The 18,993-nt window shown below is 38.7% G+C and overlaps 1 protein-coding gene across 3 annotated transcripts in view; it reads right to left on the minus strand.

Moving 5' to 3' along the window:
* The window catches only part of LOC140211620 (protein prune homolog 2-like), a 329,851-nt gene that overhangs the window by 121,101 nt on the left and 189,757 nt on the right, over window positions 1–18,993 (minus strand). For all 3 annotated transcript variants that reach the window (XR_011889534.1, XM_072281551.1, XM_072281550.1), the window contains exons 7-8: window positions 9,118–9,276; window positions 69–6,010 (exon numbers count right to left, since the gene is read on the minus strand). Coding sequence is in view for 2 of the 3 variants with exons in the window: in XM_072281551.1 (XP_072137652.1) it covers window positions 69–6,010; window positions 9,118–9,276 (6,101 nt within the window). In the remaining variant the exon portion in view is untranslated. The remainder of the gene's footprint in view (window positions 1–68; window positions 6,011–9,117; window positions 9,277–18,993) is intronic.

The following is an 18,993-nucleotide window of genomic DNA, read 5'->3' on the forward strand; positions in this document are numbered from 1 at the left end:
TAAAAGAAACAGACCTATAGAATGGGGTTTGCAGTGAAATAAAAATGATGGAATATGACATTGTTTACCTTATTTCAGATGATTCACTCTTATCAGCCAAAATCACTTCTGCTTTAGGTTGATTTCCATATGATTCTGGGTAAACCTGTTCTGGCAATTTTGGACCTTCCTGTAAATTTTCAGATGAAAATTTGTCATATCCTGAAGAGAGCTGAGACACAGTTCTCTCACTTTCCACATTGCTTAGATCATCTGTGAATATTGTCTTATTGGAATGATTTGTGAGATTTGTTTCTAATGACATTTGACATATTATATCATGCTCACTCTTAGATTCTTCAGATTGTTCTCCACACATCTCATCATTTACAGGTCTGACTGCTTTCAGTTCTTTAACAGAATTCTCTGAACCAGATATACTCAATTCTGTCCTACTAGGACTTTCATCTGATGAGGCATCTTGATCATTTGCACCCATTTTTCCTTCAATTTGTTGCTGTTCATTTATTTTTTCTTCTAAATCTGTTTCTCCTAGGTCCTGACCATTGCTTGTCACAAAAAGGTCATCTGAGGTATTGTATGCAGAATGAGTTTCAGAGGAAAATTTCTCAACTTCACTTGATTCATTTCCTGTGAGTGTTTGTTGAACTGATTCAAACATTGAAGGCATGTCTTCTATTTTTGCAGTCATTGAAGTTACGTCTTCCACCTCCAAGTTTTTGTTCTCTTGCATGCCCACTGTTTTTTCACAAGGTCTCTCTTGCTCAGATAAAGTGATATAATCTATTTCTCCTGCACTGCCGTCCTTGTTTGAAGTTAGTCCAGTGTCTTGGCTATGCAATTCACTTGTATTTTCCTTGGTACGGTGTTTAGCCAAATATTCAACTTCTGTTGAACTGCTACAAATCTCAGTTGGGGCTGCTGGTGAGCTGACTGAAGGAACCAAGCTGTACTGATTGCCAAACCTTTGCTCAGAGAGCAGATCATTTCCTCTGTTGCAGAACTCTATCAAACCCTCTGCAATTTCCACTCTTGATTCACTTCCTTTTATCCTGTCTGTTGCAACAATGCTCTCTGAAATAGTGAGATGAGAAATCCCTTCAGTGTCAATTATAGCACCATCCACAGGACTGAGGTCTTCCCAAAAATCTGATTTTTGGACACTGGATGATAAACTAGAAGATGTCACATTGCTGCTACTACTATCAGTATTTTCAAATGAAACCCATGTACTTTCCACATTATGTGTTAAACATTCAGTTTCTAAATTTTGTTGGTTTGATAGCTCAGTGATAGAAGGTGCTGATGTACCATCTGCTGGTGGAAATATCTTAGTGTCTTTTACACTTTCAGTTGTATTTTTTAAAGAATCTGACTGCCCTGCAGATTCACAAATGCTAGGTGATGAAATTGTTTCCAGAATTTCATGGGTAAATGTTACATTCCCTTTAAACTTGTTTGAATCAGTGTTGCTATTGCAAGACTGGAATTCAGAATGACTTACAAGGGGATCCTCATCACTAGATACAATTTCCTCTCGGAGGACAAACTCATCATTTATGGCTTTGGAAGTGCTGCTGCTTACAGATGAAATAGTATCACATAAATTAGAATCCATTGTTCCTACTATAGAAACATCTTTCAGTGGTTCCATATGCAAAAGATTTTCTTCTGACACTGAGAAATATTCCATCACTTCTGAATTATGCAAAGTAACCTCCTGACTGTCCAAGTCAGAAGTAAAATAGTCCTCAGCAGACTTAGATTTTGAAAAAAAGGGTTCAATTTCCTTTCTCTTGTCATTCGTACTGTGCAAATTATTGATTATCTCTAAGGTTGATGGACTTTCTTTTGAAATACCTTGTTCTTCTTGAAATAAAGTTATTCTCTCATCCAGAGTTACAAATTCAGTTTCATCTTTTGTTAAGTGACACAATGCATTATTTTCAGAACCCGATGTTTGAAACTGCTCATTTTCTGTCCATGGGTAGGACAGTGCACCCACTGCACCATCAGAAAGCTCTTCCACTTGATTCCACGTGTTAGGATTTTCTAGATTTTTTTGGTTCACCACATGGTTTCTATGACTTGTAAATTCAGCATCTTCCAAATCATAATAACTTACCACCCCTTTGTAATTATCTTGTGAATTCTGACCTTTTACATTTGATTCAGAAACTTGTTCTCCCAAATGAATCCAAACATCAGGATCTACATAAATTTGTTTTGCACCTTGCAAAGATTCAATATTAACATTGTCTAAAATGTTCAGATCTTTACTTTCATCAGATCTTTGTTCAACTGTGTTAAAATATTGTTTTGTCTCAGTGCATACATCAGCAGGTGTTGATTCTGTTACCTTACCTAATTGTTCTAATTGAACTTTTGAATCCACATCCATCAAAGGCATATGGCTTTCCTGCTGTATTAATACATCATGCGCATTTTGATATGAATAAAGAAAATTCTGTTCAGGTGACTCACGTGAAGGAGGATCACATGAGATCGATATGCATGATGGTTCTCTGGAAGTGTTCATGAAATCAGGCAATTTAATCACAAGTTCTTCATTTTTTTCTTCTGAATCAACCCATGTATCTGAACTACCAGAATCTTGTTTGTCTGCTTCAACAGACTCACTCCACCTGTCCGGACTGTTTGAAGCTGAGTGGCTAGATTCTAGTTCATAGTCATTTAAAATATCAGGATTTATTGAAGTTGAACCAAGAAACAATTTACTGGAATTATCCCATAGATCAGGTTTAGCTGAAGAAGACTGGCATGTATTGTGGCAATAATCGTTCACAATATCAGGAAAGTTTCCACCTGCTTCAATTAGCACCTGTTCAGATCCACTGTAAACATCACTTCCAGCAGAAAGCACTTCAGGAAATTCATAACAATGGTCCGTCCAAGTGTCATGAATTTCGCTGAAGGATCGATTCCGCTCACCTTCTACAAGTTTCTTAGAATCTGCATCTTTTGGTTGCTCTTGTTCAGTTGTGTTCAAAATGTCAAGATCCACACATGGTTGAATAAACTCATAATCAGAATCTTTACGGAGTTCAGAATTTTTCCTCATTTGCAGTTTTCCTTCTTCTAAAGGTTTACTTTTGGCATCAGTAGCTGCTAAATGGGTTTGCAGCATTTCAGAGCTTGACAGCCAGCCGTCCTGATCAACGTCACCATGTTTATCACAAAGATCAAACACTGGCTGTTTTGCTTTGTGTGTAGATTCTTTCCATTTTTCTTCTGGGTCAGAATAAGAAAAATCCTCACCAGATTTGCACTGCAAATCTGAATTTTTCCAGTTCAGTTCTGTATGCTCTTGTTCGAGCTGATTCCAATTATTAGGACTTGCCAAAATTTGTTCATTATCTGATTTCACCAACTCGAGGCCAACAGAACCGAATAATTCATTATTTTCATAGCCTGATAACCTGTCTTCCATTTTAGAAGCTTGGCACAAATCAGAGCAGTCTGTCTTTGGTTGAGTGATTTCCTGTAATTTGAAAAGTATATCTTGACTTGTATCTGTTGATTCATTTTGAGGCTGTTCCAAAATATTGCACGGATGATGCATTTCTGTAGGGAACTCTCTGCCCTCTTGCATATTTGTATTTGTTATAGATGGATTTTCAGCTGCAGAGTATCTAACTTGTTGAACTGAAGTTTTATTTAGAAATTCTGCAGTTTCCTGACCCACACCCTCATTATGTTCACCACTTTCTTCCAGACTCTCAGAAGATGAATGGTAGCTCTGTTCAAATTTATTACATATATCAGGCTTATATGGTGATGTTAATTCCCATTCTTCCGTGTTTGGTATACCTATAGTTTCAAATACTGCTTGACTGTGACTATTATTATTTTGATGTGCTTCTTGTAATAGCTCAGTTCCTTGGATATTATTGGTATTAAATACTGACAGAGGAGATTCACTCTTTAGTACATGGTTAATACTGTCTATTTGACTGCTCCACGGATTCATATTTGCTGTTGGTGACTGTTTGAGACCATCCTGAGAAATATTCCATGCTTCAAAGATCTTCTCCAAAGGTAATCGTTCATCTGGATTTTCAGAATCAGTATTTACATCATGTCTATGTGAAGTTATTTGGCTGTTTTTATCGTATTCTGCAAAGTGCATCTTTTCATTCCCAGAACTCGAGTTCGCAAATTCCTGATTGGATGTCCATGCATTTAAAATTTCATCAGTTGTTTGCTCAATTTCATCATTAGATTTAGTCTCTGTTGATACATTTTCAGCAAATGGAAAGTGAATTTGTACAGGATCATATAATGTTGTTGGCATTTGTGATGAAAGAGGTATTTTTTGAGTGGGCTCTATGTTGAAATCTAAATTTTCAGTGTCTGGATGTTGGACTTTCTCTTCAGAATCCATTGATAACTCTGGGGGTATTTCAGCAGGTCTAATAACCTCTTGTGTAGATTTATCCCGAATAAATGTACTTTCTACAGCTGACATAGTTTGTTTCTGTTCAGTATCTATATCCTGAATATCTACAAAATGTTGTTTGTTCTCTTGCCTTGGTAAATTAGTAATATGTATAGATTTGTCCGCTAATAATGACTTATTTCCAGATTTGCAGTGTGTATCAAAGTTATTGAAGCTAGACTCAGCAGTTTCTTTCAAATGAGTTTTATGTAATTCATCACATGTCTCCGGTTTCGCAGAAGATAGGAAAATGGATTGACCAGTCATATTCCATATATTATCAATATTATTCACAGTTGATTGCTTACACTTGATATCAATTTCATTCCTAACATCATCCTGTTCAAAGTTAGAATTACTGAATTCTTGTTCAAAGTCTGCCCAAAGATCAGAAGATTGAATATGTATATTCAATGTTTTTTGATTTCTGTCCCAGGCAGCATCCGGTTTTTCCATTACTATCTTCATACCTACTTCGAATTCATTCTGTTGTCCAATACACTTTGAATCTAACTGCTCAGAATGCACTGTAACAATTCCATTCATTTTTTGTATTACATCTTCTGCAAAAATATTATGTGGACCCTCATCTAGAGGTGATCCTTCCACAAGACTGTTCATTGGTGTTGGGGGAACCTTCTCATCTAAAATGTCCACTCCAAGAACATCACTGGACAGGCTTTTCGATATTGAAGTATCACCCACTACATGTTGCAACATTTGATCTTTTTCTGGCTCTTCTCTAGCATTGCCTTGTTTGTAAACATGAATATCCTCTGTTTTCACCAATTCAGTTATTTTATTAACCTCCTTTGATATATCTGTAGTGAAGTCTAGTGAATTATTATTCAATGTGGCTGATTTCACAAAATAACCTTTTGGAGGAGTAGATTCTGCGTTTGGCAAACCAAACTCTTCATTTTCTCCTGAATACTCAGCTTGGATGTTATTGCAGTGTATTGGATCAAGGACAGATAGATCAAAATTATTATTCAAATTAACAACTGATGGTATATGTTTTTCTAGTAATTCACCTTCAGGCAGTGAACTGAACAAGTCATACCCATGTGCAGCATTGGATGGTGGTACAATTGCTTCTCGAATTGGGCTTTCATCACTGAGAAACACTGAACTTTCTTTGGAAGAACGGTTGCTTCTGATGGTAGCTAGTCCACTGTCTGGACTCATAAGGTCTAAATTTCCATCACCATGGGCTTGTAAGGAAGAGTTCATATTTTGAGAATTTTCCAATAGGTTGTCACCAATATATTCAGTGTTTTGAGAATCCACATCAGGACCAGATAAGTCCAGAACCCCAGATGATCCTTCTGAAACTGGAGCACTGCCATTAACAGCTTCAGTGGAGGAAGTTCTCCTGTTCATCACTATTCCTTGCTGTCTTCTATGGATACAGTCTTTTATAATTGGAAGTATTTGCTTGCACGAATCTGAAGAACTTCCTTGTTGATATGCTTTGATTTCCTGGAACCCATATTCTATTGGCTCCAGCTGGAGACAAGGATTCTGACATTCTTCTAAAGTGTTACATATCTGCCAGACATGAGAATATTTGTCTGTTTAGTGAGCATTATTTACTTAAACACAACACAATAAATAAATGATTAATTTGTTAAACACTTGGAGAAAGGTTAGTACAGGAATTCTTTAAGAATTTATCACCTCTGGTCATTATATTATACAAATTCATTGCACAAGTGAAAAAAAAAGCCATGATATAACCTTGAAGTATCTCTTGCAATCTTGTCTGCTTAGAAGAAACATCTGGGATTTACAATCAGGAGCCAGACAATCTGAATGAAGCAAATAGCTCTTTAAGTATTTAGGTTTCAGTGCCTTGTACAGGACTAAAGAACACGTTAATGAAGTTTACTGCTTTATATGGGGTTGTCTTTATCCCAATGAAACAGATCACATTGAAACTGCACTTTCTGTTCAAGTTGACTCCCAAATGGATGCTGGGGTCTCATCTCCTAATCACCAGCCTGGAAATCTGGATGGGGCTGGTGGACTATCACTGTGGAAGGTCGTACGGGCAGCTGAGAAATGGGGCAACTTCAAAATGAATAGCATACTACAGGAACATCTAAACTATGGCCTATGGACCAAATTTGGCCCAAAGCAACTCTAAAACTGATCAAGTGAAGAACTTCCAATATTCCAGTACATGCTGGGGCCAAGGTGTCATGAATGGTCAGAATAACTGTTTATCTGTTACCTCTTTGCAGGTTGCCATAGAAGTGAGTTGGAGAAAAGAACTGAATTGTGAGAGATTTGAGGATCACTTTGATGGGGAAAGCAAGCAGATAACTGGGTAGAGTGGGGATAAAGAAAGAAATGGCTCCGTGTGAGGGAAATTATGCCTCATGGATTTGACTGAGTTTTTTTTTGGAAGAGGTGACCAAGAGGACTGAGCAGAGCAGGGTGGTAGACATCATCTACATGGTGTTCAGTAAGACTTGTGAAACGACCTTGCATGATAGGCTGGCCTGTATGCTGCAATCAAATTGGATCCAGTGAACCAGTAACTGTGGACAAAACTGGCTTTGTGGAAGAAGCCAGAGGGTGCTACTGGAGGGCTGCTTCTCAGAGTTGAGGCCTGCAAGCAACAAGGTGACAAAGGGTTTGATGCCAGATCTGCTATTTCTCATATACAGTATATACTAACAATTTAATGAGAATGCACATGGTAAGATTAGTAATTTGCATATGACACCAACATCAGTGGCATGATGGATAGGGAAGATTATCTAATTTAACGATTAACAGAATCTAAATCAACTGAGAAAGTGGGCCAAAGAATGGCAAATGGAAATTAACTCTCACAAATATGAATGCTTTTAAGTGAAGTAAAACCAGGGCAGGATAAATACAGTGAATGGCAGACTCTTGGGGTGCAATATAGAACAGAAATATGTAGGAGTACATGTATATTGATCTCTGAAAATGGCAATACAGATAAAGATGCTGAAGTAGTTCTAGGGCAGATGGAGCATTTAATACAAGAATTGAAGTGTCATGTTACATCTGGACCTGGAATGTTGTGTGCAGTTCTGGTTACCATATTATAGGAAGGATGTGATTAAGAACATTTTCACACATATGGTACCAGGATTGGAGGAGTTCAGTTATAATGAGAGACTGGATAGGGTGGGACAGTTTTCCCTGGTGCAAAGGAAGCTAACCGGTGTATTATTTTTAGAGGTTTAAAAATTAAGAGGTGTATAGATAAAGTAGATGGTCATAATCTTTTTACTAGGATAAGAGAATCTAAAACTAGAGGACAGAGGTTTACAGTGAGAGAGTAAAGATTTAAAGGGGATAAAGTTTTTCCAAAGATGTTGGTGGGTATATGGAACAAGCTGCCAGAGAAAGTGGTAACAGGTATCTGACCATTCAGAAATCCCAAAGATTTGGCATTTGGCCCATTAGGTAACATTTGCCACTCTCCCCCAAGATTTATGAGGCTCTAGTTTCCACACTTGCCCATGGATCCCAGTCCCCAGGCTCCTCCATGATCCAACAAGTCCAAAATGTCTATACTCCCCCTGAAACCAACAAAGTTCAGTGTAAAATGTGACTCTGTGACATAAGATATGAGCTAATTTAAAAAATGCTTTGAGGAATATCAAAAAATTCGGAAAATATGCCAGTTCAGCATTATCAAGATCCCAAGCATGCTCCAAAATTCACTCATTAACATGATGTACAAATGCTTAATATGTTTATGTAAAATCTGTCCCATTAATACTGTTAATCATTAGTGGCTAAGTAAGTATGTATTTATTTAATATAGTACAGGAGGAAGCATTGCTAACATGTCATATGGACCTTGGTGTAATAGGTATTTATTTTGAAATAACATAATGCTCGCCTTACTCAGATGAGCTTATTTAGTCTTAATATAGCTACAAGAAATTGATAGTTCAATGCATCCTCTCATTTTTTTGGAATTTTAGTTAAACCCAATGCAAACAAAATTCCTAAATGAAGTGTTTGTTTAAGACTCTCAACATACCTCCTTGTGTACTTTTGATAAGGAATAAAATTATCTAATATAAACTGAAAATTTTCACAAGCGAGCCAGGAGCAGTGGCTGAGCAGCATAGCTAAATGCTGCCTTAGAAAATGTGAAGCAATGTAAGCACTGCTCTGCTGATTCTCAATGGCATGGTTAAGAATTTGAATTTGACTACTTTCAAAGGGGTGCTTTAGACGGACACAAATTTCCACACATTGTCACACATCTTTCTGATTTTTAAGGTGGAAATACCCCTATCTGCCTGCTAGGCACAAGCCCTTGCCTAACACTGCCCTGTCAAGTAGAGGATTCAAGATGGCTTTCTGAAATACTTAAGCTATTTATTGCATTGAAAACAGAGAACTGGTACTGTATATGGATATTTCTTCCTTACAAACTAAGTACCAATGTAAATCAGATTATTGGGGTGTGGTGTAAGGAAGGTATTTTGCCAGACAACAGTCTGTTGTCTTTAGAGATTTTAAGATCAGGTGCTGCAGTGAAAATGGCTTCATATCCTATTAAATGGTAAAGCTGAAAACTAAGAGGTATGACACTTTCAGTTTAACATACAGTCCAATGAAAAGCAACAAAATGAAGAGAATTTTAGATGACTCACCCTGTTGCTTAGTTCATCATTGTCAGTGTAGATGGCAAGTTGTCGAGTTGCTTCACCTCCTTCACCAAAGAATATGGTCAATAAGACAAGAATATCATAACCATACCTTCCATTAAAATTTTTGAAATCTTCAATAAGATTTGGCCGCGATAGGAAATCCTGCAACCACAGATAAGTAATCAGTGACTAAAAACTTAATCAACTAAAAGTTAAAGTTTGATGATAATTACTAACTGATTTCAATACTGGTACGAGCTCGAAGGATATATGTGAACATAATAACAGGCCTATCTATTTTTTAATCTTTTCCTACTCCCTGGACATCAAAATCAGTCCCAGTCCCTCAACATTACTTCAGCTGAAGTCAGTTAATCAAGCAAAATGGAATTTTTGTTAAGTATAACTAGGGACAATAGTGGCCAGTTCATTGTCATTACCATAATTCAGAATCTTATCCAAATTAAACACAATATTACTGTGAAATCAAGTACTATGATGCACAAAAGGAAAATTTTATTGAATAACTACTGATACAGGACTAATGGCATAAAACTAAACATAATCAGCATTAATTAAAATATAAAAACAACAATCACTTGCATATATAGGGTATGCAATACGATAAAAGCATAACAGTATTTTGGATGAACTAATGTACTTAGGTTAAAATACAAAGGTCTGACAAGGGAACATGGAAACAGTTGAAGAAAGGGAAAAATACCACCATTGGAACTCTCTTGGTCTTCTTTCAACGTGGCTATGGAGCCTAAATCAGCTGTGGTTCAGTTGTTATCACTCTTACTTATGTCAGAAGGTTGAACTCAAATTCCTGAGGTATAACTCTGAAAGTCTAGGTGATAAGCTAATGCAGTACCAAGGGACTGCCGCAGTATCAGAGGTGACACATTCCAGGTTAGATGTTAAACTGAAGCCTTCTTTATTGGATACAAAAGATTTATTCATAATATTTTGAAGACTGATACTTGTTCAAAATTTTCCAATATTCATCACATCAGATAAAAACTAGTCACTAATACACTGCTCTTGTGGAATAATATGCACAAACTGTAGGCTTCATTTCTGCTGTTACAATAACAAGTATTCTTCAGAAGTAATTCACTGAATGTAAAATATGTCAGGAATTTAGATTATGAGAACACTCAGTCCTCGTTTATTGTCATTTAGAAATGCATGCAATGTTCCTCCAGAGTGATATCACAGAAAAACAGGACAAACCAAAGACTAACATTGACAGAACCACATAATTATAACATATAGCTAAAGCAGTGCAAAACAATACCATAAGGACAGACCATGGGCACGGTAAAAAAAAGTCTCAAAGTTCCGAGTCTATCGACTCCCGAGTCCCCGACAGCAGGTGGAAAAGGGAGAAACTCCCTCCAGGCACTGACAACTGCCGATGCATTGGAAGCACCCGACCACAGCTGACACTGAGTCCATCCATCCGAAAACTTCCAGCCTCCAACCAGCCCCTCCGATACAGCCTCCCAAGCGCCATCCTCTGCCGAGCGCCTTCGACCTTGCCCAGCCACTGAAACAAGCAAAGCCGAGGACTCGGGGCCTTCTCCTCTGGAGATTCCGGTTACCACACAGTAACAGCGGCAGCGAAGTGGGCATTTCAGAAGTTTCTCCAGACGTTCATCTGTACTCTCACGTCTGTTTCCACCAAATCAGAATTGTGCACGGTCCCCTACTTGACAGATAACAGATATCACCACCGAAGTGACCGCGGACGCTGCGTCGCACCCCCATCTTCTCCTCATTGCAGAAGGGTCTATGAAAAGCACGATGTAATTACATAATTATTATTTTTTCTTTTAAGGAGATATGGATTTTCAATTTTAATATTACATCTGAAAGAGACAATCTCTGAAAACGCAGCACTTTTTTTCTGCACTGCATGAAGTGCCAGTCTAGGTTACATCTTCAAATCTCTGCAATAGCACCTGAACACATAACCTGCCTCTGAAGCAACAGTACAGCCTGGGTTTACACCAATAAAGATACCAATTGGGTAAAGTATGATAATACATTGTGGTAAAAGGAACAATACTGTGGACTATTATCTAAATGAGGATAAAATTCAAACATCGGAAGTGCAAAGGGACCTAATAGTCCTCGTGCACAACTCCCAGAAAGTTAATTCACAGGCTGAGTCTGTGGTAAAGAAGGCAAATACAATGTTGGCATTTATTTCAAGGGGAATTGAATATAAATACAAGGAAATAATGCTGAAGCTTTACAAGACACTAGTCAGGCCGCACTTGAAATACTGTCAACAGGTTTGGACCCCTTATCTCAGAAAGGATGTATTGTGATTGGAGAGCGTCCAAGGAGGTTCACGAGGATTATCCCGGGAATACAGGCGTAGCATATAAGAAGTGTTTGGCAGCTTTGGGCCAGTACTCACTGGAATTTAGAAGAATGCGTGGGGATCTCATTGAAATGTACCAAATGTTGACAGCACTAGATAGGGTGGATGTAGAGGAGATGCTTCCTCTGGTGGGGGTATCCAGAACTAAAGGGCACAGCCTCAAAATTGAGGGGTGACCTTTTAGAACTGAAGTAAGGAGGAATATTTTTAGCCAAAGCATGGTGAATCTGGGGAATGCTCTGCCACAGACTGCAGTGGAGGCCAAATCTGTGGGTGTATTCAATGCAAAAGTTGATAAATTCCTGATTGGTTGGGGCATCAAGGGATATGGGGAGAGGGAAGGTGTATGGGATTGAATGGGATCCGGAATCAGCCATGATGAAATGGTGGAGCAGACTCGATGGGCTGAAGGGCCTAATTTTGCTCCTATGTCTTACGGTCTAAGACATGGTTTGGGGTGGATGGGGCTGTCCCTGATTTGATGGGAAGGAACCGAAGGGGAAGACTTTACAGAATTAAAAATAAGTGGTCTTTGTGGCAGAAACAAGTATCACAGCCAGATGTTCAGTTCAGGAGCAAAAAGGATGCCAAACTGTCAACATGTTTTCAGAGCAGAATAGCATTGTTTCCTCAGCCTTTTCTATTAGTTTGACTACATGGCATAACATCATCAGATGGCACTGTGCTAGCTGACTATGAGCTTTACTGCCTTATCAAACCAAAATATGAAAGCATGAAAAATGACAGCCATGACAAAATACATGAAGTTTAATATTACTTCAGCATTAACCACTGTCACAAAATTGCACCTTTGTCCATACTCACACAAGCATATTCACTGTCTCTCATTACCTCTGACAGAAAATCTCAGTTATAACAACTGACAGAGACCGAACAGCTGAGTTTTTGTGAAGATTTTACAAATTATCCATGTCAGTTTCACTAGAAAGCTTGCATTGTTTAAACCAAAATTTATATGTAGTATATATAGCCCTGTGCATTCATACATCCCACTAATCTCCCTCTCGGCACTTATCCCTGCAAGTGGCCAAAGTGGTACACCTGCCCATTCACCTCCTCCCTCACTTTCATTCAGGACCTCAAACAGCCCTTCCAGGTGAAGTAACACTTTGCCTGCAAGTCTGCTGGGGTCGTCTATTGTGTTAATGCGGCCACTTCTACATTGACAAGACCCATCGTAAGTTGGCGGACCACTTCATCAAGCACCTCCAGTCCATTCATGGAAAGCAGAACTTGATGCTGGCCAAGTAGTTTAATTCCCATTCCAGCATGTCGGCCCATGGGTTCCTCTTGTACCACCCTCAAGGTGGAGGAACAATACTTTATTTTCTGGCTGGGTAGCCTCTAACTTGATCATGTGAATATCCTTTTAGTTAAAAAAAATTCCCTCCCCCTGCCCTCTTCTTCTATTCCCCACACTGGCCTCTTAACCTCTTTTCAACTGTGTATCACCACCCCCGGTGACCCTCCTCCTTCCCTTTCTCCTATGGGCCACTCTCCTCTCCTATCAGATTCCTTTCTGTCCAGCCCTTTACCTTTCTCACCCACCGAGCTTCACCTATCACCTTACAGCTATCCTCCTCCTCCTCCTCCCCACACTCTTTCATTCTGGTGTCTTCCCCTTTCCTTTCCAGTCCTGAAGAAGGATCTTGACTCAAAACGTTGACTGTTTATTTCCTTGATGCTCTCTGACCTGCTGAGTTCCTCCAGCGTTTTGTGTGTAGTTGCTTTGGATTTTCAGCACCTGCAGAATTTTGTGTGTTCTTTTATATTCTAGAAGCTAATTAAAAGCATTTCCTACAGTGCCTTTGGACATATAATGTTTATCAAAAGTCACTGAATATTGGTTGTAATTGCAGTTTGCCGAGCAAAAATTAACCAGCACATCTGCTAATGAAGAAAGACAATTATATAGAACAAACCTCAAGAATGAATGCAATATGTTTAGATTGAACTTTGCCATAAACTATATTAAAACTGAACAACAATTCAACTTGAAGGTGTCATATGAAATAGGAAAAAGGTTGAAAGAACATTCAGGATTTTATTTGAATTTACAGTAACTCATTTTTAATCATGTCCATGGAAATACTATGAATGTGATTACTAGGATTTCAATTATGTACATCTTGTTCAATTCTATTTTATGTGTTATTTTTTAAGTTAAATCCTTTAATATTTATTGCTGTCAAGTCAGAAACTTCATACTTGATAAATCCCTGACTCTGCCAACCAGTGAACAGTATAGCTGAGAGTTTGAGCCAAGGACCTCCAGAAACACAGCCAATTAAGATGATAGTTCATCATCACAAAGGGTTTCAGCCTGAAATGTCGTCTGTACTTTTTTCTATAGATGCTGCCTGGCCTGCTGAGTTCCTACAGCATTTTGTGTGTGTTGCTCGGATTTCCAGCATCTGCAGATTTTCTCTTGTTTGTTCTTTAGGTCAATTAGGATTGAACAATAAATGCTGTCCCTGACAGCTATTCCCATATCCCATCAATGAAAATTAGGGAGGGAACTCTTTGAAATCCTGTGTTGGTTATTTTCACAAGTCCTCTGAGTTGCTACTTAATAAATATGAGAGAAAGTGAAAATTCAGCACTTCTAACTTACATTACAAATTCCTTGACTAAGGGAAGATGACAAGATCAAGATCAAGTTTAATGTGCTTATATTTGAACAGTTTAATAGATGACAGGCAGTTGCAAGAACTCGGTATGTGACGTATATTGTGTCCTCAGCTTTTGAAGTTCAGTTCTATAGAACTTCAGAAATTAAAGGAAGTGTGCAAGAATTATAATATCACACATAACAGATCAAAGCTGAACTTTTACCCAAGTATCTCTGGGACAATCCTGATCTCATCATTTTCGAAGCAGGGCTTCATTTTGACTACTGAAACGCACACCACTTTTTCCAGCAAATTAAGTAGTTTGTAATATGTAAACACTTGAAAAGGGTAATTTAATCCAATGATTAGATCATTCAATAACTATCATTAGTCATAAGACAAATACAAAGTCACCTTTAATAAATTGCTATTTCCAAATATTTCGTAAATTACTACATGCCATGACTGAGCACCTAGTCAACTGAACATAGAGTGTCCAAGTGAAAGTTGTGTTCATTAGACACTGGACTACATGATGAAATTTCCAGGTATAAATATGGTTTCTCTTTCAGCCTACTGAAATCTCACTATGTTCTCTGTTGGATTTTATTTGTCACTCAGCAGGTGAGAGACCTGCACCTCTCCACATTTATTTGGTTTCTCTTGAAAAGCAGCATATTATTCAGTTGACAGAACTACTTCGGTATTCAGAGAAAACCCGCTACTAAAAATGATGTGCTCCTGATTTGAATCACTTTTTCAGTAAGTCACAAGCATTGAGATATTCCAGCTACATGCTGCCAGAGGGCAAGGGCAAATATTTGAAATACTTAATCCAACAAAATGCCTCCAAATTTTAGTCAACTGGGTAAGTGCAACTTCTTGATGTTAAGTCTCTTACAATTTGAGAAGATTACCTTGAAGAAATAATACAAAAATCAAGACCCCTCAAGCTCATAAACAAATATAAATGGAGAGAATGCAAACATGAGGAAATCTGCAGATGCTGGAATTTCAAGCAACACACATAAAAATTGCTAGTGAATGCAGCAGGCCAGCCAGCATCTATGGGAAGAGGTACAGTCGGCGTTTCAGGCCAAGACCCTTTGTCAGGACTAATTGAAAGAAGAGCTAGTAAGAGATTTGAAAGTGGGAGGGGGAGGGGGAAATCCAAAATGGTAGGAGAAGACAGGAGCGGGAGGGATGGAGCCAAGAGCTGGATAGTTGATTGGCAAAAGGGATATGAGAGGATCATGAGACAGGAGGCCTAGGGAGAAAGAAAGGGGGAGGGGGAAGCCCAGAGGATGGGCGAGGAGTATAGTGAGATGGACAAAGGGAGAAAAAGGAGAGAGAAAAAAAGGTAATAATAAATAAATAAATAATGGGTGGGGTACGAAGGGGTGGTGGGGCATTAACAGAAGTTAAAGAAGTCAGTGTTCATGCCATCAGGTTGGAGGCTACCCAGACAGAATATGAGGTGTTTTTCCTCCAACCTGAGTGTGGCTTCATCTTGACAGTAGAGGAGGCCGTGGATAGACATATCAGAATGGGAATGGGATGTGGAATTAAAATGTGTGGCCACTGGGAGATCCTGCTTTCTCTGGCGGACACTTCCTCCTTCAGGAACAAGTGCTACACATGCCCTTACACTTCCTCCCTCACCACCATTCAGGGCCCCAGACCAGTCCTTCCAGGTGAGGCGACACTTCCCCTGTGAGTCGGCTGGTGTGATATACTGCGTCCGGTGCTCCCGATGCGACCTTCTATATATTGGTGAGACCTGACACAGGCTGGGAGACCGTTTTGCTGAACACCTACGCTCTGTCCGCCAGAGAAAGCAGGATCTCCCAGCGGCCACACATTTTAATTCCACATCCCATTTCCATTCTGATATGTCTATCCATGGCCTCCTCTACTGTAAAGATGAAGCCACACTCAGTTTGGAGGAACAACACCTTATATTCCGTCTGGGTAGCCTCCAACCTGATGGCATGAACATTGACTTCTCTAACTTCCGCTAATGCCCCACCTCCCCTTCTTACCCCATCCATTACTACTTATTTATTATTATTATATATTTTTTTTTCTCTCTCCTTTTTCTCCCTCTGTCCATCTCACTATACTCATTGCCTATCCTCTGGGCTTCCCCCTCCTCATTTCTTTCTCCCTAGAGCTCCCGTCCCATGATCCTCTCATATCCCTTTTGCCAATCAACTTTCCAGCACTTAGCTCCATCCCTCCCCCTCCTGTTTTCTCCTATCATTTCGGATCTCCCCTTCCCCCTCCCACTTTCAAATCTCTTACTATCTCTTCTTTCAGTTAGCCTGATGAAGGGTCTAGGCCCAAAACGTCGACTGTACCTCTTCCTAGAGATGCTGACAAATGGAGAGATCTCATACTAATTCTGGAAATCTCCCAGTTGTATTTTTCCAGTGAATAAAGTTGGTACAACATTCCTATTTAAAATTCTGTTAATAAAGCTGACATTTAGGATGTGGAGAAAAGACGGGTAAATGGAGTTAAGATACACATCATCTGTAATCTAACTGAATAGCAGAGTGGATTAGAATTACTGAATGACTGCCTCTTTCTCCAACACAAGTTAGCGTCATGGAACTTGCAGCATATGTACAAAAGCAAAACTCACAATTTTTTAATGCTGTACTTAATTTCAGAAAATAAAATTATGGTAATATCAATTTATTGTGAATTCTTATGTAGGGGGTCTCACTTTGTCATGAGAAAAGAATATCACAGTAGCAACAAATCAACTTAATTATCTACAATTTATATTACATATTTAACATCTCATGGAAACCTCTTGTTTGATATAACATTTTTGCGTCACAATTCAGTGATGTTTGCTATTATCCTATTTAAAAACGCCTTCAGTTTCTTTCAAATTAAACTGTAAGATTACAATAGATTTCTTTATATACAAGTGCTCATCTTTCAGATCTCATGAAGTGGTAAAATTATCTCTGCAAATCAAGCCTTGCAGTTCTGTATATCATGTTGCCAAATTTGATTGGTTCTACCTTCAAAGTGTAAATAAGATGCACTTTAACTCCAGCAGTTTTTCTTCATCAGTATTAACTACTATCCCCCTACTGTCAGGTGTTGCTTTTTTATCCCAGGTCCACACCATTGTTTTCCGAGTTCAACTCCTTCCTAAAGACCTATATTCTAATATCCTTGCACTTGCAATAGAGACGGTTGGCATCTCTTGAATTAAATATCTAATTTGCATGCATGTATATCCCACACAGACTGGGTAATCTGCACTGGCTTCAGAAACTAAAACTTCAGCACTCAACATAATTTCAGTACCATAATTGAAAAGAAGGGAAAAGAGAAGAAAGTTAACATCTTTGAATGGGTAAAGGCAATAAGATTGAGGAGAAGGCAATGAGATCAGTACAGAGGCAAAGGCATTGAGGGCAAAACTGACGGGATTGAAGATGGAGGCAATGGGTTTGAGGAAAAGGGCAACAGGATCAAGGAAGAGTCTGACATGATCGAAAGGTAAGGGGATGGGAGAGAGGGCAGAAGCAATGGGATCATGGGAAAAGGCAAGGGGATTTATGGTATTCATGAAGGAATTAAAACGTAGATGGGGAAAATATGCTCTTATGCAGATGATATCAACTTTACATTAAAATCAGAAAGGGGTGAAGTAGACAAGAGATGGACTGGCTGCAGACTGGAAAAAGATGCAAGGAAAAGAGACAAGATACATAGCAGCACGTGCAACAATGGTAGAAAACCAACAGTTAAAGGAGAAAAGTACCTCAAACATGCATATGAAAGGTATGGAAAATCAGCAGGTCTTTTTGTATCCCCTCTTACACCCAGTCATACATCAACTCTGATCCAAAAGACAGAAGGCAAGGAACTGAGAAAGGCAGAAACACAAGGAATTCTGCAGATGCTGGAAATTCAAGCAACACACGAAGTTGCTGGTGAATGCAGCAACTTTGAGAGAAAGGCAGAGACAGAATCAGTAACACAAACACATGTATAAGATGCAGAACATACATCAACTGACTAAGAAAAGCCATGGGATATCCACTAATGTTATTACAAAATTGCATTTCCAAGACAGCTCAGCAGCACATGCGTTGTTAAACTAATATACAAGCATGCTAATGTACAATATATTCTAGCAATGAATTGCATATGTTGATATGAAAAGATCTCTACATAATTTTTTGCCAAAGGCTCTTTTAGAAATTTTTGCTAATTTCCACCTACTGTTAACAAATAAGATGTTGCAAAATAGGAGTTTAGAAATCTATTATCAATTCTGTTTTCTTAACTAACCACAATTACAAAATAAGAAGGGTGAAACTTGACAGATTGACTTTTTCCACAGAAAGAATGCTGATATTTCCAAGGATGGTGACAGGGCTGTTGAAAGCTTTAACTTCAATGCCTCAATATTGCTTTTCAAACATTTCCAAATCATGATGAAATTTGCATTTTAGAGGATAGCATTGCTACTACTGAAAGGAATGTTAATAATCACAACAATGAAGTTGCCATATAAAATCCAAATGCTGTGGACATAAGATCAAAGGTCCTGATGAAGAGCCTTCGCCCAAAACATCGATTGTCAACTCTTTTCCATAGATGCTGCCTAGCCTGCTGAGTTCCTCCAGCATTTTGTGTGTGTTGCTTTGGAGTTCAGAATCTGCAGATTTTCCTCATGTTTGTTAGTTTAAATGTACATGTCTTTACTTGAGGAGATCCTCCATCATGTTGTATGGCTGCACAGTCTCACTTAATGGGATAGAGCCCTATAGTCATAAAGCAACGCAGCATTAATACAGACCTTCCGGCCAAATA

This window comes from Mobula birostris, chromosome 17, assembly GCF_030028105.1.
Source record: "Mobula birostris isolate sMobBir1 chromosome 17, sMobBir1.hap1, whole genome shotgun sequence".
Taxonomy (NCBI): Eukaryota; Metazoa; Chordata; class Chondrichthyes; order Myliobatiformes; family Myliobatidae; genus Mobula; species Mobula birostris.